This window comes from Astatotilapia calliptera, chromosome 15, assembly GCF_964374335.1.
Source record: "Astatotilapia calliptera chromosome 15, fAstCal68.1, whole genome shotgun sequence".
In the NCBI taxonomy this organism is placed as follows: Eukaryota; Metazoa; Chordata; class Actinopteri; order Cichliformes; family Cichlidae; genus Astatotilapia; species Astatotilapia calliptera.
Window position 1 is genome coordinate 27,627,300 of NC_137436.1, and position 26,138 is coordinate 27,653,437.

Consider the following 26,138-nt stretch of genomic DNA (forward strand, 5'->3'; position numbering starts at 1 on the left):
TCAACACATAAATCTACTCTTCCCAGCTTAAATCACAAGAGCATCTCTGACCGAAAAGCTGATTTTTCACATTTGCAAAAATTAATTCAGATTCACACTAATTCCTTTCACAGCTCCAACAAAATGAGGAAGAGGAGGGGGAAACACAATTAGATTGAATTACAATTGGATGGAAGTCGAGGACAAGGAGAAGGAAGCTTTGGATGAGGAGGAAGAAAAACAGCAGGAGCATCTTTAGGGATCTCTGTGATGTCATTGAGATTGGTTTCATTAATATGGTCCTCTCACAAAGAAAGATGACTTGTTTTAGTTCACCTACTTCCTGTATTAAATAGTGATGTGCAAATAGTTGTGGAAAACCACAGAGCAGGCACGTATAGGGCATCTGCAGGTAAATGAACGTCAAATCTCTCAGACTAAAATCTGTATTATACTTTTAGTCTTAAGACCATATGTTGTATATTTATCACCCTTATGATAAAACCCATGTCAGCCATTAGTTTATGGACTTTGTATTTTGAAGCCTCAACGTTTGCTTTATTGCTATCGCTATGTTGGTTGTTCTGAGCCTTTTGGGACCATATTAAGACAAGGGATCAGAATCTGAAGTCGTGCACACTACTGTTTCATTTATTGTGTATCCATAAGATTTGTACAGCAGATCCAAGTTGTGCCTTGAAAACAGGAACGTTGTCTGCATAGAGGAGAACTTTAATAGCAGGCTTGTATAAAGTGAAGCTTTGTGCTCACATTTGCTACAAACACTTTAATTCTGTCTCCCTGTTTTGATGCAGATTTCACTTGAAATCAGGCAAGAACGGGACTTTCTTTTTTAATGTGTTCTTGTGAATTGTTTGTGTATCGCATACATTTGATTTGACTTTCTGCGAGACAACAGTCGTCCGCTGGCCAAAAAAGTTTTCCAAATACCTCCATGTGATCAAGCCTGGATTTAGAAAAGAATAGCAAAAAAAATCTGCACCTCCTGCTTTACATGCAATTTGTGTTTGTGTGTTTAGAGGTGGTGGTGAAAGGGGAGACCTTGGCTCATCCAGCTGGAGAGCCTGACCAGGAAGAGTCGAAAATTAACTATGCTCTTCCAGGGCACCCTGCAGACTCGGCTGCTGGCATTGGCGAGTGAGTGCAGCCGCCGCTGGGATGACGTGAACACCAAACAGGAGTCCATCACAGGTCGACCTTCTGAGGAGGGTTTCACTTTTCTCTCTTCTTTATAATTGACCCTTGTTTTCTCTCTCTCAGCTCCTTGTCTCAGAGTGGGAGGGATTTGAAGCACAAAGGGAGGAGCTTGTTGTTTGGTTGGGTGATATGGATGTCCACCTGAGTGAGGTTGACCACTGACAGGAAACACCTGTGAAAAACTGAAACAACTGCAGGTGTGGGGTTGTTTTGATATGACATATATTTGATATGATACATACGTCAGAGACATGGTCCTAAACTGGAATAACAAAGGACCATGAGTCCAACATGAAACTTCCCTTACATAACGCTGAAGTTCATTCATCATTTTAATCAAAAACTTGTTGTTGAAATATTTTTACTGAACATGCAAGCATCTGCTGATGAAAATGTGTTGATTTATTGGTCTGTTATGAAGCTATTGCTATTTCTAATCTGTTTTTATATCGTTCTGATGTTTTATTAATTAAGCAATACATGTATTAATTGTTGTGTTATCTATAGATATAGTATTTATATATTTTTGTTTATAGTATAGTAAAAATATTTAATTATTACTGTTTAAATGACTAATATGTGACATGTATTAGCTGTGATGTTGTGCTGAGGGTTAAAATGTCCTTTTGTCTTTTGGTAACTACGAAATGGCAATAAACCATTAATATACAGTGGGGCAAACAAGTATTTAGTCAGCCACCGATTGTGCAAGTTCCCCCACTTAAAATGATGACAGAGGTCAGTAATTTGCACCAGAGGTACACTTCAACTGTGAGAGACAGAATGTGAAAAAAAAATCCATGAATCCACATGGTAGGATTTGTAAAGAATATATTTGTAAATTAGGTTGGAAAATAAGTATTTGGTCACCTCAAACAAGGAAAATCTCTGGCTCTCACAGACCTGTAACGTCTTCTGTAAGAAGCTTTTCTGTCCCCCCTCGTTACCTGTATGAATGGCACCTGTTTGAACTCATCATCTGTATAAAAGACACCTGTCCACAGCCTCAAACAGTCAGACTCCAAAATCCGCCATGGCCAAGACCAAAGAGCTTTCGAAGGACACCAGGAAAAGTATTGTAGACCTGCACCAGACTGGGAAGAGTGAATCTACAATAGGCAAGCAGCTTGGTGTGAAAAAATCAACTGTGGGAGCAATCATCAGAAAATGGAAGACATACAAGACCACTGATAATCTCCCACGCAAGATCTCATCCCGTGGGGTCAAAATGATCATGAGAACGGTGAGCAAAGATCCCAGAACCACACGGGGGGACCTGGTGAATGACCTGCAGAGAGCTGGGACCAAAGTAACAAAGGTCACCATCAGTAACACACTACAACGGCAGGGAATCAAATCCCGCAGTGCCAGACGTGTTCCGCTGCTGAAGCCAGTGCATGTCCAGGCCCGTCTGAAGTTTGCCAGAGAGCACATGGATGATACAGCAGAGGATTGGGAGAATGTCATGTGGTCAGATGAAACCAAAGTAGAACTTTTTGGTATAAACTCAACTCGTCGTGTTTGGAGGAAGAAGAATACTGAGTTGCATCCCAAGAACACCATACCTACTGTGAAGCATGGGGGTGGAAACATCATGCTATGGGGCTGTTTTTCTGCCAAGGGGACAGGACGACTGATCCGTGTTAAGGACAGAATGAATGGGGCCATGTATCGTGAGATTTTGAGCCAAAACCTCCTTCCATCAGTGAGAACTTTGAAGATGAAACGAGGCTGGGTCTTCCAACATGACAATGATCCAAAACACACCGCCCGGGCAACAAAGGAGTGGCTCCGTAAGAAGCATTTGAAAGTCCTGGAGTGGCCTAGCCAGTCTCCAGACCTCAACCCCATAGAAAATCTGTGGCGGGAGTTGAAAGTCCGTGTTGCTCGGCGACAGCCCCAAAACATCACTGCTCTCGAGAAGATCTGCATGGAGGAATGGGCCAAAATACCAGCTACTGTGTGTGCAAACCTGGTAAAGACCTATAGTAAACGTTTGACCTCTGTTATTGCCAACAAAGGTTATGTTACAAAGTATTGAGTTGTATTTTTGTTATTGACCAAATACTTATTTTCCAACCTAATTTACGAATAAATTCTTTACAAATCCTACCATGTGGATTCATGGATTTTTTTTTCACATTCTGTCTCTCACAGTTGAAGTGTACCTCTGGTGCAAATTACTGACCTCTGTCATCATTTTAGGTGGGGGAACTTGCACAATCAGTGGCTGACTAAATACTTTTTTGCCCCACTGTATGTCTATGCTGTTGTTCTTGTATTTATTTTACCCTGCTCAAATTCAATTTATCTTACACTTTATTTTGTTGGTTTTTTTTTTTGGTTCTTTTTTTGCCTGTCCCGTTTGCCTCCTTTGCCATCAGAATTATTGTCTAAAGGCAAAGAAAGATGCCCAACGGATTTACTTTACCAAATTGACCATCCCAGCCTTGCCATAATGGTCCATTTGATTCATCTTTTATTGTTTATTTTATTTTCACTTGCTGAATACGGGACAGACTTGACTGAGGGAAAGAAGGGGAGAAAGAAAGAGGGAAAGAGAAACAGCTGAGAAGAGGGACGGGGGAGAAGGGCAAAAAACAAAAACCAACAGAATGGGCAGAAGAAGAAAAAAAGAAAAAGAAAATGCATATATCGATCACCTGGATCACCTGTTGAGAAAGAAAAAAGAAAACAAGCAGAAGAGAACAAGAGTAATAGAATAAACAACATCATGGGAATATGACAGTAAATGCTAAATATTAAACATTATTGTGCAGCACGTAAGATCAACAGAACACAGTGTGCTTTGAGGTAGGAGCCAAAAAGGGTGTAGTTTGTGGGTGTGATCACCCGTGTGTACACCTGTGAGCATGGACGCGCTTGTTTTGTTTTTTTTAAAAGGTTCTTTCATGTAATGATCTGCTAGAGGGTGTGGGGGGGCCACAGCCCCGTCCTCCAGGGCATGAAGCAGGTATGGAGGAGATCAAAACTCCAGACATCCAGAGGCCCTCAGAACACAAGAGACCAAGGAAGACCAACAGAGGGGCAGCCATGCCACTGTCCCAGAAAGAGCTGAGGAGAGTCCCAGATGAGGGTTCACTCAGCAGCCGCGGAGCAGAAGCCAGGGGGAGTTGCAGTGACGCGCCCGTGAGCTCCGCCGGCAGCCAGCCGTGCCTGAGTGACCGAGCCCCAGGCCGAGAGGCCGGGGGCACCCCACCTCCGAAGTGGCCTGAGCGAGCCCCAGGCTCCAGGCCCCGATAAGCGGCCGCCAAGGAGTGAGCCGGTGTGTACCTGGACGCCCATCCCCAGACACAAAGAAGCACCAACGCACCGATGTCTGAGGGAGTCTGCCACTGGCAGGGGAAGTGGTGGTGGGGGGAGATAGGCCTCCAAACCTTGGAGGGCCTGAGATGTCCCCAGAGAGGTGGCGTCTGATACCCAACCTGACATATAGACACAGACATACAGGCACACACAGATACAAACATCCATTCCCACCCTCATGCTCTCATATGCACTTACTCCACACTCAACCAATGTGGAGACAGACATAAAGAGACGCTGTACACACAATCACACTCCCCAAGCGTACTCTACGAACCGGGTCTAGGTACCCTTGCCCCTGGAGGGGGGAATTGCACCCAGACCCAGGTGGTGTTACCCTTTTCCCTGCGGCGGGGAGAGGCAGACCGCCCCGACTCCGCAGCAGCAGGGAGGCCCCACACTCCAGACCGCAGTCGGACGGCCAACTCCTCCTCTTAGCCCCCCCGCTCCAGCAGGCCGCAGAGAATGGGGGTGAGAGAAGACTCCAAACCTCCCTCCACCCGCTCATTGTAGTGTTGATGCATGTGTGTTCTAAGGTGCATTTAAAACCCAGGAGGGCATGGAGCTACCTGCCAGAGAGCACCAGGTACATTTTATTTTGAAAGATTTAAAATGGTTCTTTAAAGAACCACTCAAAAAAGGTTCTTTAAAATGTTTTTTTTAAAGAACCATTTGAAGGACCTTTTTAAAAATGGTGTCTTTACAGTAAGACCCTGACAAAAGTATTCTCTCCGTAAAGTATAACTCTGGTGTACTTGTAATCAGAATGATCCCAGCAATACGTCACACAGTAAGAACCTGGTCCGTGTTCTGAGGCACCTTGGAACCCACACAGGTGCTGAACTTTGTGAGGTCATCACAACACACAGCAGCTACCATTAAGAGACAGTCACGCCTTTAAATGAGGTGCACAAGTTCTGGTCCCGTTCAATGGAGTAGTCACAGTATCTGAGCCTGAGTTCAGATTTGTGTTTTAGGACTTTTTATGGTCTTTTTTTCCTCCTCCACAGAGCACAAAGTGCTTTACACAGAAAGGATCAGCTCATGTTACAGGCTGAAGAAACAATAAGAGACTTTAGCAGTTAGGTTAATTTTAGCTCATCAATAAAAAGCTAGAAGCTCTTAACTGACCAAACACTCAGTTTTATCTCACATCTATAAAGAATCCTTCCAGAAATTCCTGAATCCAGAACACCTTTTGGGTCATCCATCTCCTGTAGGGTGGTCACGCTAACAGAACCAGATACATTGTTTCATTTAATTTAGTTCAATTTTATATTTCTATCACCAAATCACAACAGTTTCCTAAAGTTAAAAACTCAATAATAAATAATAAAAAGAAAACAGAGAAAAACCCAACAATTATATGACCCTGCTTGAGCAAGCGCTTTTTGACAGTGGGAAGGAAAAACTCCCTGTTTGACAGGAAGAAACCTCCAGCAGAACCAAGCTCAGGTACACAGCCATCTGCTGTGAGCGGTGGGGGGTTATGGGAGGAAGATGGGACAAAAGACATGCTGTGGGAGAGAGCTAGAGATTAATAATACCTAATGATTAAATGCAGAGAGGTCAATTTTCACATAGAGAGTGGAGATGAAACACTCAGTGCATCACGTCCTGCTGCATGCTCAATCATCCAGGTAAGAAAATCCCAAAAGGTGGATTCTGTTCATCTGGATGTTTTCAGTGGGAGAAATGACCTTGTAAACAGTATATTTGTATAATGACTGAAACTAGCACAACTGGCTGTTAAGTCAATTTCTTGATCATTAATATGCAAATTGTCAAGACCCTTGATCAACAACCACTGATAAATGGCCATGAGTACCATTCACAGAGAGTTGGGGAATGGCTGAACTCACAGCATTGTAAGATGGTGAAAAATGTACCCTTAGGCTGCCTCCTTGATTCAGAGATGGTCTTTCCCTTTTCACATAAATGGCCTCCCTGACTTCCCGCTCCCTCCTTGTCCAGGATGTGTACATCCTCATTATTGAAAGAGTGTCCAGTGGCCTGTTGGTGTGAATAGACTGCTTAGTCCTGGCCTGATGAGCTCTTCTGTGTTGCGCCACCTGCTTTACCTTTTTAGGTTGTTTGGTTTCCCCGATGTATAAATCATGGCAATCCTCCTGGTACTTGGTGGCCCAACACATTCACATTCACCAGGGAGATGCAAAGTGGCAGGTTAGCCTTCTTAAACTGTGAAATTTCCATCAGTAATGGGGGGCATTTAAAAGTTGATGTGAACCGTAAACCTACACACACTGTTCAGAATTTAAGGTCTTACTCTCATCATTCACTGGAGCACAAACTGGGTTCATCGGGACGCTACAACACAGAGCGAACACCATCCTGACAGGCAGAGCAGCCAGGAGTTTGTATCAGGAGTATCGGAATAGTTGAGACTCTTAGCACCGCGTCTCTTTGGCTTTCAAACCGCAAAACAGGCTGCGCCAAAAATTGGTCAAAACAGAAACAAAGCTATATAGTGTATGCTGTTAAGTAGCAGGAGGATTGCCATGATGTATACATCGGGGAAACCAAACAACCTCTGACTATCAAAAGGGCCTGGAAGCCTGTATGTAACTGCAGACTCAAGTGCAGAACCAAACGCAGAGACAACAGAGTAACTTTTGTACAAACTTCTACATCTACAATCGTAGAGTTAAAAAAAAATCCTAAACATCAACTCCATTAGCAATAACCCAATCATCCTTAATGGACGTCCTCTGGAGGAAGTACACTCTTTCAACTAACTGGGCGGCATCATCGACCAGCAACGTGGAACCGATGCAGATGTCAAGGCAAGGCTCAGCAACGCAAGAGTCGCCTTCATCCAGCTCAAGAACATCTGGCCTTCCAGAGAGCTGACCGAGACTACCAAGATCCAGAGATGGGCAGTAACGCGTTACTTTTAATGCGTTACTTTTTCAAGTAACGAGTAAAGTAAGGGATTACCATTGCAAAAACGGTAATTAGATTACTGTTACTTTCCCGTAGGAATGCTGTGTTACTGCTTTACTAAAACCGTGATTTTTTTGCCAGAATGTCTCATGACAGTGACGTAAGCGAGTGCGACGTTCGTGACAACAGCTGTCTGCAGATCAACAATGGATCATATATCAAGTGCGGGAGAGAGTATGCAACGTTTAAAGCTTGGAAGTACTGACCTTACTTTGAGTTTGATTCCATAAAAAGTGACAAAAACATTAGCGTCCATTGTGGGTGGGAAGAAAACTTCTTTTTACACCGAAAAAAAACCGTAAACTTCCAAGCAAGCTCCGAGTGCGCAACGACGTAATGGGAAATTCACAGAGAAACTCGCGTATTCTTCCACTGACCGCTGTGCCACACCTGCACCAGAGCACACCTCCGCCTACCCCACTCCTGCTTTACAGGTGAAAATAGAGCAACAGGACTGCTAGTCTTTGATTTTATTTACTTTCTGCTGTGTTTTACTTGCATCTATTTGAAAGACTGAGTGCAGACACAAAAAATATTTTATTTTATGTGCTGGAATGTGCAGAAAATAGGTTTAAATGTTAAACTAATTTCTTCAAGTCAGAGAATGGTGCATATAATTTAATTTTTGCTTGATGCATAAAGTTAAAAGATTAAAACGGATAAAACAAGTTTAAAAAAAAGAGACTTTTCCATTTGATTACATTTTGTATGATGGATTATGCAGAAAAAGTAGAATTGGCTTGACAGATCTATCGTTTTATCACCTATTCAGGTTATAAATCATGTTTTTAAAAAGTAACTAAGTAACTAAGTAATTAATTACTTTTGAAAATAAGTAATCAGTAAAGTAACGGGATTACTTTTGGGGGAAGTAATCAGTAATTAGTTACTGATTACTTTTTTCAAGTAACTTGACCAACACTGCCAAGATCCGACTGTTCAACTCCAACATGAAGTCAGTCCAGCTGTATGGGGCTGAAACTTGTAAGACATACAAACCTCAAACAGAGAAATCCAGACATTCCAGAACAGCTGTCTCAGAAGGATTCTCCACATTCGCTGGCCAGACACTATCAGTAACATAACCTATGTTGAACCTGTCAACTCCCAGTAGAGGAAGAATCAGGAAGAAAAAGAAGAACGGACAGGGAAATCTGCGCTTTCACAGATAGCACTTTATCAATAAAGAAGTGTAGGAAGTTTTCACAAATTTCCTGAGAGGACTCGACACCAACAGTCTGTGGAGCATGAAGGACCCTGTCAATAGTCTTAAATAAGACATGAGGCTTACGACAATTTGACTGAATAATAGCAGCAAAATGTTTCCTCTTAGCATCTTGTACAGTCTTCTGATAGGAATTCCAGTAGTTTTGTAATATTTGGTATGACACCTGAAGTAGATCCTTCTTCCATTTACTTTCAGTTCTCCTACACTTTCTTCTGGCAGCACAGAGTGTCTTCATTCAGCCAGGGTTCAGATTTGGCTTTAACTTGCCTAAGTTTAAAAGGGGCCACCGAATCTAAAACAGTTTGGCAGACTGAGTAAAATCATGTACTCAGCTCTTCTGTATCATTACATATGGAGTCAGGAAGGCTGCAGTTCTGATTAAAAACAATAGAGAACTGACCAGCAGAGGAAGGGTTAAAAATACGACAGCATCTAGCAACAACAGGAGGAGGATTAACTTTGGTACAAGGAAGGGAAACCTCAAACAAGACAGGCTTATGATCCGACCATACAATATCACAAACCTCTAAGTTAGAGACAGGTAGATTGTGAGTTAAAACAAGATCCAACGTGTGCCCATATTTTTGGGTAGGCACAGACAAAGGTTGCACAAGATCAAAAGAGTCAATAAGATTTAAAAAGTCCTTTGCCATTGGCTTGCCAGGGCAGCACACGTGAATATTTAAGTCCCCAGTAATAAGGACATGATCATATTTTGGCATAATTTCAGCCAACAGATCAGAAAAGTCATTTAAGAAGTCCTTATTGTATTTTGGGGGTCTGTAACCCACAGCACAGAGCACTGTGTGACAGCAACCTAGCTCAAACACACTCAGTTCAAAGCTACTAGGTGATGTTGATAAGGACAGTGGTTTACATTTATACTGCTTCTTAAAAACAACTCCTGCTCTGCCTGATATTCGAGGAGAGTTTAAAAAGCAGCAGTCATCTGGTAAGAGATCTATGAAAACGCTGGACTCACCGGCCCTCAACCATGTCTCAGTTATACAGAGGAAATCCAATCCTTGGGTCATAAAAAAATCCAAGTATGGCTTAAGTTTCACGAGCAGACAGCTGCGTTTGCCCCGGCGTCTGAAACGCTTTCGCTGTGAGGCTGGGGCCAGGGTCCAACAAAGGTTAGCTGGTATCCCAGATACCGCGCACCGCACGCCGCACGAGGCCGCTTTGTAAGGCGCTCATATCACCAGTGGCGAGACCCGCGTTGTAGGTGGCGGTCCTGGCGTTCACATCAGTTTTCTCTGATGGACTCTCCATCCACAAATTCACATTGGCCAAGAGTTGGGAATGTCTACTAATGTCCGTAGACTCATCAAGTTGCAATGCAAACCTCCCACTGAAGCGTATCTTCTCCAAAACCACACTTTTGATGTCTGCAGACATGTCATCAATACGTCTGGCAATTGTGTTATCTGAGAGCAGGACTTTTTCGGGGGCTATTTCTTTAACTGCATCAGGTCCGAGCATCTCATTCACAATGGCTTTGCAGGCAGGTAGAGTATTAATGTCTCTACTACGGTGTGGTTTTTTTGCTATAAGTTCAGCCACTAAGTGGCTAGCTTTGAGAGCTCTTTCAGACACCTTTGTGTTTTTTCTCAGTAAAGTTGTTTCTCAGCGTGTTCAAGCAGGCAAACAAAATAGTCTCTGTTCTTGTTTTGAAGTGAGGGATGTTTTGTGTGGAAATGGCGTTTGAGCTTGCTTGGGACCATGGCATTGTTTGAGAGCTTTTCTCCACACACCAAACATAACGGAGTCAGTGCAGTCGGATCTCCAGTGAAAGCAAATCCGAATGAAAGATAACTTTCGCTGTATTGCCGCGAGCTCACCGTTTTTGCTTTCTTTTGACTAGCGCTCGTACTAGGCTCTTCTGGATTAGAATTTTTTGGACCAATTAATTAAAATTAAATAATTTCCCACGGCACACCTGACAATCTCTCATGGCACACCTATGTGACACGGAACAGTGGTTGGAAAACACTGGGTTACCTGATCCAGCCGTAACTACATGCTTTATCAAAAAGGAAAGTTTGAAGCAAACTTTCAAACTTGCCTTTCCTTTTCCTAGTTTTAAGACTATAGTCTTAAAAGTAGAGATAGTGCCTGTCTCCTAAATACAAACTGGAAGCTGGTTCCACAGAAGAGGGCCTGAAAACTGAAGGCTCTGCCTCCTATTCTACTTTTAAATACTCTAGTAACAAAAAGTAAGCCCACAACAGATCATTTGCCTCCTATCCAAGAATACTCCTCTGTCACACCATCCCTCTGCATGTCCTCCTTCAGTACATCCTCCTCTGAAGTCTTGCTCTTCTCCTTCTGCCTGGTAACTGTATCTCCAGCCTCCACGCTCCCTCCTCTCCACATGCTCAATGCAGCTCATTTGTGATCCTGTCTATACTGCTCTCTGAAAATCTTCACCTCTGTCTCCTGTCTTTTTGTCAGTGCTACTGTCTCCAAAGCATACATCACAAAAACACTCAGATATGGTCATTATGTTTGTAGCCTCTGCCACAGCCGCCTCTGTTAGGTGGCTGGTTTCTGGAACCTGTCTAAGGACTGGGACAGGGCTTTCCTGTAGTGCAGAGTTGGTGTGGAGCCAACTGGTCAATTTTGTTAGTGTATGTACACTCGTTATTTATAGACACCAGGTCTATGAATAACGAGTGTAGAGGAACTTTGTAGACTCTCCATAGGCTCCTGTTGTTAGTCTTTTTCTTTTGTTCATTCTTCTGTTATTCACATTAGTATTTGTGTACTTTTGCAATGCCAGAGTTGACGAGTGGTGTAATCTTGAATGTCTGTTGTTTCATTGCAGTGAAATCCTGGAACATACGGAGCTGGATGGACAGATAAAGGTGCCCTGTCTGGGTTCTCTGCTCCCGCAAAATGAGCTGAAGCTGCTGGAGGAGCAGTACCTGACCCACAAAGAGGTAAAGAGCAGCAGGAACTGATGCTGCTGTCGGGTCAACTCAGTTCTGTCCCCCCATGTTAAAACTGTTGAGGGTGGCTTCTCGCTTTGGCCTGATGGTCGGCTTTCTGCTGGGGTGATTACATAGAGAACCCCGACTCTATGATAACTCAACAGCGTCTGATTATAATTTGTAGAACAAATGTGAAGTGAAACGTTTTCTTTAGGAAAAGGTGAAGCTGTGGCTGAACACTGCCCTGAAGAAGGAACAAGAGAACTGGCTGAGTGGAAGGACACCCGAAATCATCGATGGTTATTACTTCAGTTGTCTGGCTGTAGACGTCATACAGGTGAGGCTCAGGTGAGACCCATTGTGCAGGTGAGGCTCGGTCTGTGTTAAGTTGATTAGTGTTGTGATGTTTGTGTTTTCAGGTGATGACCGGTTCCCTGTCTGAGTTCAGCTGTGCCATCAAAGACAAGAGAAAAGCTCAGAGGCTCACAGTTCAGCTTGAGAACTTCATGTACAGGTACAGTCGTACTATGTGGTTCGCTAATCTTGAACTTACTTTTTATGTTACAGCATCATTCCTCCCATGCTCACTGAATATTTACTACAAATATATAACTTAATGCTGTCAGCATTAATCCCGTTAACATGAAGTTAACGCCATAACGGCATTAACATGACAAATCTCCGTTAGCGAGTTAACGCGGATCGCCCCGTGCGAGGGCTGCATGGCGTCAACGTGTTAACGTTGTTACCTTGTTAACGCATTAGCACCCTGCAGCCCCTTGCACGGGGCGATCCGTGTTAACTTGCTAATGGAGCAACGATAATGTGGTTATGGCGTTAATGTCATTTTAACGAGATTAACACTGACAGCACTAATATAACTATATTGTAACGTTTTCCACTTTAAATAAAAATGGTAGAGCTCAGCAATAAATTGTTCCACAAACTTATTTAAATAAAATTCTTCATAAAGCCTTCACTGCTTGTTCACATTTTCCATATTAAAATTGATCTTCAGTCAATATTTGAAGTCTGTTTTTGACCTGAAAAAAATGCAGACATGTAAATGACGTCTGATTGACACCCAGATGTGTAACAAATGTGTGTGTGTGTGTGTGTGTGTGTGTGTGTGTGTGTGTGTGTGTGTGTGTGTGTGTGTGTGTGTGTGTGTGTGTGTGTGTGTGTGTGTGTTTTTCAGCTATGCGAAGTGTGTGGAAGAGTTTGTGAAGGGAAACCATGGTAATGTCCGCTCGGTGATCAAAGCTCAGCTGGTCTGCGAGCAGCAACTCAGGTGAGGTCACCTGTTCAGTTCTCAGACACCTGAGTCTTTGAAAGTCTTCCAAACAGAGTGGACTAGATCACATGACCTGTCTAAGGACCAAGGATAGAGTAGGATTAGATCTACCTAACTTTCAGCACTACTTCTTAGCCAACAGGCTTCAATTTATCTCAGGATGGCTAAAACATACCTACATCAAGCGACATGAATGCTTTAAAAGCATCCACATCAGCTCTCTGACAGCATGGGGGGAGTTTCTAAAATTGACACAGTCTTCATTAATCCCATGCAAATGTGGCACCCCGGTGAGGGAATGGCCACATTAATATTATTTTGTGTAAAACACTTGTGTTATGGGACATTTTTCCTTACTATATGTACTCATTTTCTGTTACTTTAAAAGAATAGAAACCCATGTAAAAGGGAGTCATTTTATGTTAGAAAGCAGTAAGGGCGGAACGTTGGTGGCTGCTCTAGGGTTTCGGGGTGCAGTAAGTGGAGCCCACCTTCTGCTGCTTCCTCAGACACGTTCTAGAGGAAAACAGAGATGCATTGTGTCTTCCTTACTCCACTCTTCACCTGCTTTTACAGGTTGGTAAATGGTGTTTGTACTGAAAAAGTTGTTTATTGTTACCACAGTTACCCATGGTAATGTGAATGAGAGAATTTAAGGCGGTCCGCCTGAGTTACTTACAGTGTTGTGCAAGTTACTTTGAAAAAGTAATTAATTATAGTTACTAGTTACTTCTTCAAAAAAGTAACTGAGTTAGCAATTGAGTTACAATATTCTAAAAGTAATTAATTACATGAAAAGTAACTATTGCGTTACTTTAAAAAAAACGTTTAACCCCCTGGGTCCAGGGTATAATTGGCCATTTTTAACTACTTTTGATTTTCCCTCCACATTTTACCTTTAAAAACTATTTACTTTGCCTTGTGTTAATTCCAGTTCTTTTGATTCTTAGGGCCAAGAAAACACGGCTCAAAAGTGGTCTTTTACTTTAAAAAATGATCTTTATTTACATTTTCTGGAATATGGAGACCTGAGCACACAGCACACAGCCCCAGGTCTGAAGCACAAACGGAAGCCTAGTTATTTATATACTTGCTCTCATGTCACACCACACTTTAAGTTTCGATCAAACAGCCTAGTTGGTTTCACTTTCACTTCATTTTAGCTGCAAAAGCACGCTCTGCAACAGCAGCACTTTTTGGCACAGAGTGTACTCAGAGTTAGGCCTTTCTCATATGAAGCAATATAATCAGCATATAAACATTTGATATGATAAATTTAACGTCAACACTTGTTTGGTATCATCCTTTTCAGCACAACGTCCCATGTCTGAATTTACAGTCATGTTTTCATTTTGACACACTGTATTAACACAATTGAGCTATAATCAGACAAAAAACATAAAATCATAGTAGAAAAAGTTATTTTTTACTGTAACAACCACAAACATGTTGTCATGAAACGCTGTGTGGCAGGCAGGAGTAGGACCCAAGATGCAGGCACTCAGACGCGAGGGATGAACTCAAAAAACTCAGCTTTATTTGCTGACAGGGGAAAAGCATACAAAACTAAACTGGGAAAATATAAACTTACACTTGACAGAGAGGCACACGAGGAAACACACAGCTTGAGGCAGTGGTTCCCACACACACACATTGCCACACACACAAACACATCCTCCAACCACACATACCCATATTTTCAGGGGGTGGCTGTAGCTCAGGTGGCAGAGCAGGTCAGCCACTAATCAGAAGGTCGGTGGTTCGATCCCAGGCTGCATCCTGGCTGCATGCCAAATATCCTTGGGCAAGATACTAACCCCATGTTTGCCTACTGGTGGTGGTCAGAGGGCCCGGTGGCGCCTGTGTCCGGCAGCCTCGCCTCTGTCAGTGCGCCCCAGGGCAGCTGTGGCTACAATGTAGCTTGCTATCGCCAGTGTGTGTGAATGGGTGGATGACTGAATGTAGTGTAAAGCGCTTTGGGGTCCTATGGACTAGAAAAGCGCTATACAAAAGCAGGCCATACCCATATTTTGCTCCATTGCGGTTTATTTCACACCTCAAGCATTTAGTAAACAATTAAGCAAATACAAGTAATCTGCAATAAGTTACAGGTAGTAATAAAATAAACTACTAACTCTTTTAGACTATGTCAGCACCTACACGGGTATTTTTGAAAACACAGCTGTTTCGTCCACACGTAAACGGCGTTTCGAATCACCGAAAACTGAGATTTTTTAAACTCCTTTTTTGCGTTTACGCGCGGACGAGGAATACAGAGTTCGCCAATCAACGTCAAAGGTATGTGCCTTTTTTCACGTCACGCTGTGCGCCACGTTATTGTTTACATGAGGTGAATTGCAGAATGGGAGATAGAGACAAAATACTGTTACTATTAATCTTCAGGTTTTACACGCTTAAATATACACACGCAGTTACTGTCCCTCCATTTACAAAGGCAGAGGCGTCACAGTGTGATTATTTTACGTGTAGTTGTTTTTTTTCATGTGTAATAATAGTCAACATTGCTATCAATACATTTTTCAAATGGAACAGAAAACAAAAGCAGTGCACAGTAAACACCGGAGCCCAAGAACACAGCCCAAACACAGTTCAGTTCAGGCAGCCGACCGTGCGGATGGCAATGGCGGCGGCGGCGTGGAAACAGATCAGGGGGCTGGCTGTGCGGACGGCGGCGGCGACGAAGGAGGCTTGGAGGCTGGACCAGACGAGGATGAAGGTTCGGAGGCTGGACCAGACGAGGATGAAGGCTCGGAGGCTGGACCAGATGAGGATGAAGCTGCTGATGGCTGGACCAGATGAGGAGGAAGCTGCTGATGGCTGGACCAGATGAGGATGAAGCTGTTGATGGCTGGGCGGGCCCCTCAGACCCTCCAGCGGAGGCAGGTTGCTGGACGGGCCCTCCGGAACCCCCAGTGGAGACGAGGAAGTGCTGGCCAGGCCCTCCCGAGCTTCCAGCAGGAGCAGATGCAGAGCCAGAGGGTGTGGGGACCCCTGGCTGAACATTAGGCTGACTAGGTGGGTGAGTGTGTGGCTGACCAGGGAACTGAATTGCTACAAGGGACTGAACTGAAGTCTGAAGTGGCACAGGGGACTGAACTGAAGTCGACTCAGCTAATGGTTCATATAGGGGTTGTTTGTGTGTGTGTGTGTGTGTGTGTGTGTGTGTGTGTGTGTGTGTGTGTGTGTGTGTGTGTGTGTGTGTGTGTTGATATTTTAGAATATCAACAAATTAAATACATAGTAAAAAAGAAATTTAAACCCAGTCGAATCACAAACACCACCAAGTGTGGTACAGTTTCTTACTCTTAAAACCCCAAATTACTGTCCAAAATATACAGAATGCTTTCTAAAACATATGAATCAATATCACTTCCTATTGCAAAATGGGAAATAGATTTATCAGTCAACTTAGACTGAAACTTCTGATCTCAGGTATGCATAAAAACCTTTCATTTAAATAGAAATTCCATTCTGCAATTAATTCAATACAAAACATTACATACTGTAGAGTGCACTATACTGGTCATCGGATGCTCACATTGTCAAGCCAATACACCAGACAATTATATTCACGCTCTTAGGTCCTGTCCACCAGTTTAGAAGTTTTGGTGCGGAATATGTGAAGACTTATCAGCGTCTGAAATGTGACAGCAAAACACAATAAAATACAAACGAGTGAGAACAGAAGAGTCAATAAACGCATTCAAAAGTGATTTACTCAAGCAAGAATGGGAGATGCTGTATAAGGAAAAAAATATTGATAAAGCTTATGAGATTTTTTTAGGAAAATTTAAACTGTTATATAATAGTCATTGCCCAGTAAAGAAATATAGTAAAAAACAAAAATATGCAGAGTGCCCATGGATTACAAAAGGATTGCAAAATGCATGTAAGAAGAAAAATACCTTATACAGAGAATTTATAATGAACAGAAGTACAGAAGCTGAAAATAAATACAAGAAATATAAAAATAAATTAACGAGTATTTTAAGGTCATGTAAAAAGGAATACTATGAAAAATTACTGATTATGAATAAAAATAATATTAAAGGGATCTGGAAAACATTAAATACCATCATCAAAAAGGGCTCGGGGCAGGCAGACTATCCTTCGTATTTCGCAAATAATGATAGAAATATTACTAATATGAGAGATGTGGTAAATGAGTTCAATAAATTCTTTGTAAGTGTTGGGCCAGACTTGGCTGAAACAATTCCTGATATAACAGATTCTGTAGAGAAAGAAACTAGACTCATTGACCGCAATCCTCATTCAATGTTCTTAACGGTGGTGGAAGAAATGGAAATCATTGATATTGTTGGGAAATCACAAACAAAAAACTCTACAGACTCTGACGACATTGATATGGAAATCGTTAAGAGAGTGATAGAGGGCATTTCCAAACCCTTAACACACATTTGCAATTTGTCCTTACAAACTGGTACATTCCCAAAACAAATGAAAACAGCTAAAGTAACACCACTGTTTAAAAATGGTGACAGACACCAATTCACAAATTATAGGCCTGTCTCTCTACTTTCTCAATTTTCAAAAATACTGGAAAAAGTCTTTAGTAATAGACTTGACAAATTTATAGATAAACACAAAATAATAATGGATAGTCAGTATGGTTTCAGATCAAATAGATCAACATCATTGGCATTAATGGAACTGATCGAAAATATCACCAACAATATAGATAGAAGTTAGTGTATTCATTGACCTAAAAAAAGCTTTTGACACAATTAATCATGACATATTACTTGATAAACTGGAGTACTACGGCATTAGAGGAGTGGTGTTAGAATGGGTAAAGAGTTATTTGAGAGACAGGCAGCAATTTGTGAAAATTGGGGAATATCAATCAGAGTGTATGGACATTGTTTGTGGAGTTCCGCAGGGGTCAGTATTGGGACCAAAGCTGTTTATCCTCTATATCAATGATATATGCAGAACATCAGATATATTACAGTTTATTCTATTTGCAGATGATACAAATATTTTTTGTGCTGGAGAGAACTTACAGCAGCTTTTGGAAATTGTCACACAAGAAATGATTAAACTGAAAACATGGTTTGATAGAAATAAGCTATCATTAAATTTGGAAAAAACTACATTTATGTTATTCGGAAATTGTAAAAAAGATGCAGGAGCAAAATTATTAGTAAACAATGTTGAAATAGAGCAAGTTTCGGATACAAAATTTCTGGGTGTGATAATAGTAGGGATGGGTATCGTTTAGGTTTTATCCGATACCGGTGCCAAAACGGTACTTTTGAAACGGTGCCGGTGCTTAAACGGTGCTCGAACCGGTGCTTAAAGAATAAAGAACACAAACTTCGTCCAAAAACCTCGTGTTTTTATTTTCCCCAGTAATTTTTTTAAGCAAAATTATAACAAAGTTAGCCCTTTCTGTCAATAAAACATAACGTCTTTGGAACCAGTGCTTAAACAATTGAAAACAAACTTTGTCATGAAACCTGTGATGTTTAGCAGTTTTTTTGCAAGAAGATAATCATATTAGCCTTTTCTGGAGCTATACGGCATCGCTCTTGGCTGATGGCATGCCCAGCACAAAAGAAAACACTTTCAGAAGGCGTTGATGAGGCTGGGACACACAAGTATTTTTCTGATAGGGCAGATAAATTGGGGAGTGTATCCCTCTTACTCCACCACCAGGCCACAGGGTCTTGTCCAGAGGTAATTCCTGGCAGTCTTTTGTATATTTGAAGCTCCTTATGTACCTGCTCTGTGATTGAGGGGACTCTACCCACTTGAGAAGCAGCCTGTTGAAGCTCTCTGTCTTCATCCTCAAACAGTTTTTCTAAGGGTGACTTCTGGACCTTACTTAGCTGAAAAACAACAAAAAAAGATGTGTGAGGTTTGCAAAATAAATAAAGATCACTTTTAGAATGTAGTGGTTGTTTTAGAAAAAATCTGAAATTACATATTTTTCTGGCTTGTCCATGTCAGCATCATCCACCTCGCTGTGTGCTTTGGGGTCCTCAGTGGGAGGCTATGGACACACAGATAGTAAAAGAGCATTCCTTCAACATAGAAACTACATCATGATGCAAAAGGACAAGATTGTACACACACAATGAAAATACCTGCGCAACTGCTACTGTGGCATTTGCAACTGCTGCCTTCTCCAACCTGTCCCAGATGTCAGTAGCTGCCTCACCAGCTAGCCTGCCTTTAAAACGTGGGTCCATCATCGTGGCCTCCTTCAGAAATTTCTGAAGGTTTTCATCCTTTAAGTAAAACAAGATATAACATAGGAGCTGATACTGAAAAAAGGTAACCCTATTTTCCATGCGCATTGACATTGTCTGCAAATACCTGATATCTTTTCTGCAGACTACCCCAGACTTTCTCTTTTATTGAAGAGGTGAAAACACTGTCTTCATCACATCGGCTGAAATGTGCTTCCAGCTTGGCCAGGATGGGGATGATTTGGCTGCATGTGGGTGACTTGTCACTTGAGACACACATGGTTGACGTGTACAGGACTTGCATGCACTTAATAAACTCCTCTGCCTTGATTAAATCAGTGTGTGTGAACCTTTCTAGTCTGTTGAAAAATATTCACAATGTTAAAGGTAAATGACGTTATTTAGCTCTTGCAAGTGATGCTCATGTCATTCACTTACTTGTCCTTCTCCATAGGCTTCCTCAGCCGTTGATCCAGAGCAGCTGCCTGGATTGCATCAAACTGCTCCATAAATCTCTCCACCATTAGGAAGAGAGAATTCCAGCGCGTCTTAACGTCAAGAATTACATTATGCTCTGGCAAATCTAAAGCACAGATAGACACAAACATTTTTTTAAATTACTATAAAAAAGGTAATATGAATAACAATACTTCTTGATATGTAACTGCATGTGCTACTTACTCAGGATTCGCTGCTTTTCTCTGAGCACAGTTTTGCTCAAGGATGAACGTTTGAGCCACACCACAACTGAACGGATTTTGGCACACCAGCTGGAAACTGCAGGAATGTCATACACCTTTTGTGCGGCCAGGTTGAGGGTATGAGCAAAGCATCCCACTTTTAAAAAGTCCAATTTTTTCAAAGCAACATCCATGTTGCAGGCATTATCTACAGTGGCAGCAATTATTTTCCCTCCCAAGTGAAATTGCTCCACAACGCTTGATATTTCTTTAGCGACAACTGGACCTGTTTGTGACTCATAAACTGCTTCAGTGCTGAGCACATTCTGCTTCATTTTGCCTTTGTAGATGTAGTGAACAGTCACTGTGAGGAAATGGTCCTGAGCAATACTGGTCCATCCATCACAGGTGATAGCGACCTTGTTAACCTGTGCCAAATTCTGGATGAGGTTGCTTTTCTCCACACAATACCAAGCAGGTATAAGTGTGTTGGATAGATCATCCCTGGATGGGGGCTGATACCTCGGATTAAGAGCAGAGGACATCTCCCTGAATTGAAGAAAAAAAACAAAACAAAAAAGAAAAAAAAACATATAACTCACCTTTTATTCAAATATAGTTTACTTATAATATTTAGAGAAGACTTACAAAGCTAAGCAGCTATGAACATATTAACCTTTACAGTATTATGCAGTCTATTTTTTATGTCAGAGTAATACAACATTTTTCACCTGAATGATGGTGACTCCACCGTTGAAAATGGATGGAGATCTTTGACTATAAATTTTGTCACTGCCCTGTGAATTTCGTCCACTTTTTCTTTCGTCATTTTAGCCTTTTTGGCCAGGATGAAGGGAGTATCTGCCATCAAACAAGAAGAAAGCCGCATGTAACTACGACGGTGTTTGCTAGTTCACCTTACATGCATTAATTTAATAACGTGGTTAGCCTACTCAACTTAAATTACACACGAACAACATTAAGATACTCACCCAGAGAAGAACGGGTGCTGCTGCCATCATCATCATCAGTTATCATTTCCGCTACACTGGCGGCAGGGCTAGGGGCCGGACTCTCCTCTTCGGGTTCTTGGATGTTGCTAACTCCGAGAACAGGCACCGCAGCAGATGTGCTAGGTGTGCTGTCTTGCTGCAAGTTATCAAATGCGGTGCATTTCTCGGCTTTTAAAAAAACGCTATGCGACGCCATGTGTTAGATTTGAGGTGTTACCTCCTTTGCACATTATTACCTTTAAGCACTTGTTGCAGGCTGCTGAGTTTATATCTTTTGCTGTGAAGTACAGCCACACTCTCGAGCGCTTCGCCTTCGGCATTTTAGCTCCGCTCTAAAGAAAAAACCGTACATACCTGGGCCCACCTACTATCCTGGGAAAGGAAGTGATTGGCTAGATTTCTCAGGGGAAAAAAGCACCGAAATGAACCACCGAATTGTGCGCTGCTTTTCGGTCTGGTTACTACCGTTTATGTCAGAACCGGTTCCACAATGGCACCGGACACCGGTACCCATCCCTAGATAATAGATAACAAAATCTGCTGGAAACCTCACATAAAGCATATACAAGCCAAACTGTCAAGAAGCATCTCCGTACTAAGTAAAGTTAAATATTTTTTGCCTTCCAAATCACTCCGGGTACTTTATTGTTCACTTATATTGCCATATTTGGAATACTGTGTGGAAATTTGGGGAAACACATATAAAACTGCACTTTAACCAATATGTAAAATTTAAAAAAAAGCAATCAGGATGATTAATAAAGCAGGATTTAGAGACCATACTAACATCATGTTTTTGAAATTAAAAATACTGAAGTTTATGGATCTTATAAAATATAAAACTGCAAAAATTATGTACAAGGCCAGATACAATATGTTACCAGGAAATATACAGAGGATGTTCTATGACAGAGAAGGAGACTATGAATTGAGGGGGAAATTGAATCTAAGGATTCTTAAAGCACGGTCAAAGGTTAAAACCTTTTGTGTCACTATTTATGGGGTAAAACTGTGGAATAGTTTTACTATAGATCTACAGCAATGCTCAGGAATTAGTAAGTTCATGAAAATACTTCGAAAACTGATTTTGGAAGAATATGATACCGATAAAGATGATCACCCATTGTATGTATAAAAATATCAAATTATATCCAAATTATATCAATCACGGTAGCCAAGTTTATATAGGTTCTCCTCGTGTATCGTGTGGAGTATGTGATGATGGGAATTAGGTGAATTATGTGGGATCAATAAGATGTTGAGCAGGGGTAGGAATTAATAAGTATGTTCATACTTCTTCCTACTCCTTTTCAGACCAAACATTGTTACATTATGTCAGACGATTTTGTTTTATTTCATTATATATTTTTTGTTTATCTGAACACATACGTGTGTGTGTGTGTGTGTATCTACATATATATTCGTATCTGTAAAAGGAAATATATATATATACACACTACATGTGTGTATATATTGTTTTTTGTTTTATATGTCTGAAACAAATAAAGATACAATACAATACAATACAATACAATACAATACATTCCAACTTCCCCATTAGTGTGCTTGTTGGGCAACTTAGAATATGTCACAACGTATTGGGGGGTCATAGTTTGGTCCCAACTTCGCTGTTGTGATTGATGTGGGGGTAGGGACAGGCTTGGGGCGTCGGGGGATTCCCTAGGGACGTCTTCCTTGGAGGACATCAGGAATATTTCAGAGTCATTTAATAAAAATCTGATGAAACATTCGTCTCTATATCAGGACTTTATCTGTCATCCACTGTGATCACCTTCTGTTTTCTTTCATTTCTACAACACCGTGAAAATAAAAGGGAGGTTTGCGTGCTTCATACACCCCCGTTCTCAGGGCAGGTGGGCTGGGAGGAGGAGGTCTGGGTTGTGGGGCCTCCCTGCTACTGCGGAGTTGGGAGCGGTCTGCTTGTCTCCAACCCAAGGGAAAAGGGTAACACCTCCGGGGTCTAGGTGCAGTTTCCCCCTCTAGTGGCGAGGGTACCTGGACCTGGGGTATAGAGTATGTTTGGAGAGTGTGATTGTGTGTACAGTGTCTATTTTTGTCTGTCTCCACATTGGGTGAGTGCTGAGTATTTGCATATGTGTGCATGAGGGACATACAGGACAGGCGGCAAAAAAAAATGACATGACCTGGATCACATGACCTGCAGATCTGACTGATAGCACTGATAGAGAGAGTTAACCATTTTGTCTTCTTACAGCAGAGACTTGCTTATATTTAGTCATCCATTGCTTTTATTTCAGATACAGAAAATAAAGAATTATATTTCATATCTGTCCACAGGAGTTTGCCTCACATTTAAATGGTAGAGGACTCGCAGAGGAAACAAAAATAAAAATTTTATCATGATGTTACAGCCTGACTTCTTCCTACTGTTTATCTTTGTTGGTCTATTTTTAACAGTGAATCATTTTATTGTTGCTGTTTTGGCGAGCTGTGTGATCATGAGCTCTGCTGCTGACTGGTTCTCTCTGCTCGTCTTTAGGGATTACATCACAGCTGAAACAGGAAATCTGTCTCAGGAGCAGAAGCATGGCTGTCTGAATGCGCTGTCTGCCCTGAGGGATTGTGGGTACAGATATCTCACCTGTTCTCTTCACATTAGACTGAAGGTATGAATACTGTACTGCAGTAGTAATATTCAGAAACCTGCACATTAACAGAAGTCCTTAAATCAAATCCTCCTGGAAATCCTGTCACAGAGGTTTTCAAAGTGTTATCGTGAAACGTTGCATTATTCACCTGAAGCTTGTTCTGATAAACGTCTTTATGTCGCTAAGAGCACTGCTCACATCTCATGGTTTGAAGATCTGACAGTTTCATGTTTAGGGCATTTATTTCTGGAAATGACAGAAGGTGTGTTGGAGTCAGCTGTGGATGCCGCGATGGCTGAATGGCTCACTTCCTCTCGTCGACTTGCTCCTGGACTCTCTGAGCCAACAACTGGTTGACCTGACTGACCTGAAACCAGTCTGCAGAGAGGTGAAATGCCTTCATACCTCTGTATCTGTCTGCACACCTGTCTGTCTGTCTGTTTGACCCCACTGTGTGTCTGCAGTTGCTCCTTTGTGACCTGCATCAGGATGTGGTCCTTAAGTATGTGAAGAGGATGATGAAGACCAAGATGAAGAGCAAGGAGCAGCAGACTGCCGGAGCTCAGCGGATGATTGAAGACGCCAAAAAGATCAACAGCTTCTTCTCTGAGGAGGTGAGACAGGTGCACCCTCACATAGGTGTGCTCACCACCAGGCTGTCTCAGTTAGTTCACTCTTCAGTAATACTGTGCTAGTACTGCAATACTGTTAATGCGTTAAGGCATCTGGGAAGGATCTCAAAACTGGATTATAGATGCCATACAGTTGGTGTCATAAGCCCCGGCCTCTATTCAAAGATGGTCATTCACTCTGGACATAGATGGCTTCTTTCACTCCTCTGTCAAACCATCTTTCTTCTTGAGACCACGCCCACTCACATCCTGGGCCATTTGACCTCAGTAAGTCACATGATAGGGTGGGGCAAGGTCTCATAAAGGGTTCACCCGAAACCTTGGCTGATTGTCACCCAAACCTGTTTTCACGCCTTGGCTCGTGTGATTAGGCAGAGAATCAATAGGGGGTCCATGACCCTTTTTGGGACACTCGATGGGGCTTAAAAATCTGGGACTCCACCGTTTGCTCTTAGAACTGAAGAAGCTTCTTGGATGAAATGTCTTTAAGAAACTTAAAGTCCAGATGCTTTTTAGGCCAAGAAGTAAAATTATTAACAAGATAATCAACCTCTGTTGGAGTAGCGTTCAGGTAGGTATTCTGTGCTGGTACAGAAGATGATAACAGTGGGGTTAATAAATTTGGCCAGATTTCTAGAAATGAAATCTGCTCCACCAAAAGTGTGATGCATGCTGTGTCACGGTCGGACGGTCCTCCCCGGACGACCCTGCTTGTCTATGTATGTGTGTGTGAGTGTGTGTGTTCGCTTCTCCCTCTCTCTCCCCGGTCCTCAAAGCCGTGTTTACGGATGTGCGCGCTGTAGGGAAGGCGTAACCTGGCGACTTTCGTCATCAAAGGTCCCTTCTCGCTGTCGCAGGCCCACCAGCGTCTGATTACCTGGCCAGCTGTTGGCAATCATCCTTCTTTGCCATTCGGAGGTATTTAACCTGGGCTTGCGGCGACAGTCACGTGGGATTATTACTCCAAACTGGTAGAATCTTTACGAGAAGTGTGCTTTTGTTATTCGGCTAGCGAGTTTGCTAATTGTGGATTTTGTGGATTTCCTTCTTCCTCCAGGAGAGTTGGGTGGAGAAGCAAGTTGGGGAGCACACGCACTCACGGAGCCTCTGCATGGAGCACACGGGGAGCAAAGGACGAGCCCTGTTTGGAGATTGCACTTTTTTTATTGTATTGTTGGACTTACCTGTTTTTCTCACTCTCGAGGGTTGAACAAGATTACAGTTAAAAATAAATATCCTCTCCTTCTGCTTGCCTCAGCATTCGAACTGTTACAGGGGCCGGTCATGTTCACAGGGCTCTAGACTAACTTTTTGCCATGGTTGCACCACATCGCTTAACACCGCAGTTTTACATGTGCACTTTTTTTTGGGGGGGGGGGGGGGGGGAGGGGGGAATTGCTGTCCATACAGACAATATTCATTTGTAAATGATTAACTAACAATCTTGTGCTTAAAGTGGTTTGGCACTCTTTGGCAATATTGTAGAAAATGTTAAACTTAATCATCATCTCGGCCTCCTCTGATGACCTGTTTGCTGCTGCCTGCTGCTGAAAGGCAGTGGGGAGAGGGAACACTTGGGCAGTGCATTTATTGCAGCATATAATGTGTTTTCTGGATACACCGTGCTTTTTCAGTGTTCAAAGATTAATGGCTCCGTGTCAGAGCACTGCCTATGAATTTCAGATGGATCAGGCCTTAACTTAACAAAAAAGTTATCAATAGTTCTTTTCATCTTTTCTCATTACCCACAGCTACATCCACTTCTGTTGGGCCTACTCACTAGGGCTGGGTATCATCACTGATTTCTATAATCCATTCGATTACAGTTCTCAAAGTCCTGATTCAATTCAATTTTGCTTTCGGTCTTACTAATGCCCCTGTTGTCTTCCAGGCCTTGATCAATGATGTGCTCAGAGACTTTATTAACCATTTTGTTTTCATGTATCTGGATGACTTTCTGATCTTTTTCAGGACCCGGAGAGTGCACATCAACCATGTACA

General features: G+C 42.2%; 1 protein-coding gene and 2 long non-coding RNA genes across 8 annotated transcripts in view; 2 read left to right on the forward strand and 1 right to left on the reverse strand.

The window, feature by feature from the left end:
* The window catches only part of LOC113037477 (tumor necrosis factor alpha-induced protein 2-like), a 79,219-nt gene that overhangs the window by 22,201 nt on the left and 30,880 nt on the right, over positions 1-26,138 (forward strand). For 5 of the 6 annotated variants that reach the window (XR_013901650.1, XM_026194601.2, XM_080289497.1 and 2 more), the window contains exons 5-11: positions 11,547-11,661; positions 11,867-11,989; positions 12,072-12,166; positions 12,851-12,943; positions 23,397-23,523; positions 23,765-23,893; positions 23,970-24,119. Coding sequence is in view for 5 of the 6 variants with exons in the window: in XM_026194601.2 (XP_026050386.1) it covers positions 11,547-11,661; positions 11,867-11,989; positions 12,072-12,166; positions 12,851-12,943; positions 23,397-23,523; positions 23,765-23,893; positions 23,970-24,119 (832 nt within the window). In the remaining variant the exon portion in view is untranslated. The remainder of the gene's footprint in view (positions 1-11,546; positions 11,662-11,866; positions 11,990-12,071; positions 12,167-12,850; positions 12,944-23,396; positions 23,524-23,764; positions 23,894-23,969; positions 24,120-26,138) is intronic. The other variant, XM_080289496.1, reaches the window with a different exon arrangement.
* On the reverse strand, positions 16,666-19,054 carry LOC145420360 (uncharacterized). The gene is made up of 2 exons (XR_013901664.1): positions 18,915-19,054; positions 16,666-18,819 (listed from the first exon to the last, which is right to left on the reverse strand). It is a non-coding gene; the product is annotated as an uncharacterized LOC145420360 (long non-coding RNA).
* On the forward strand, positions 24,128-25,383 carry LOC145420357 (uncharacterized). The gene is made up of 2 exons (XR_013901661.1): positions 24,128-25,055; positions 25,195-25,383. It is a non-coding gene; the product is annotated as an uncharacterized LOC145420357 (long non-coding RNA).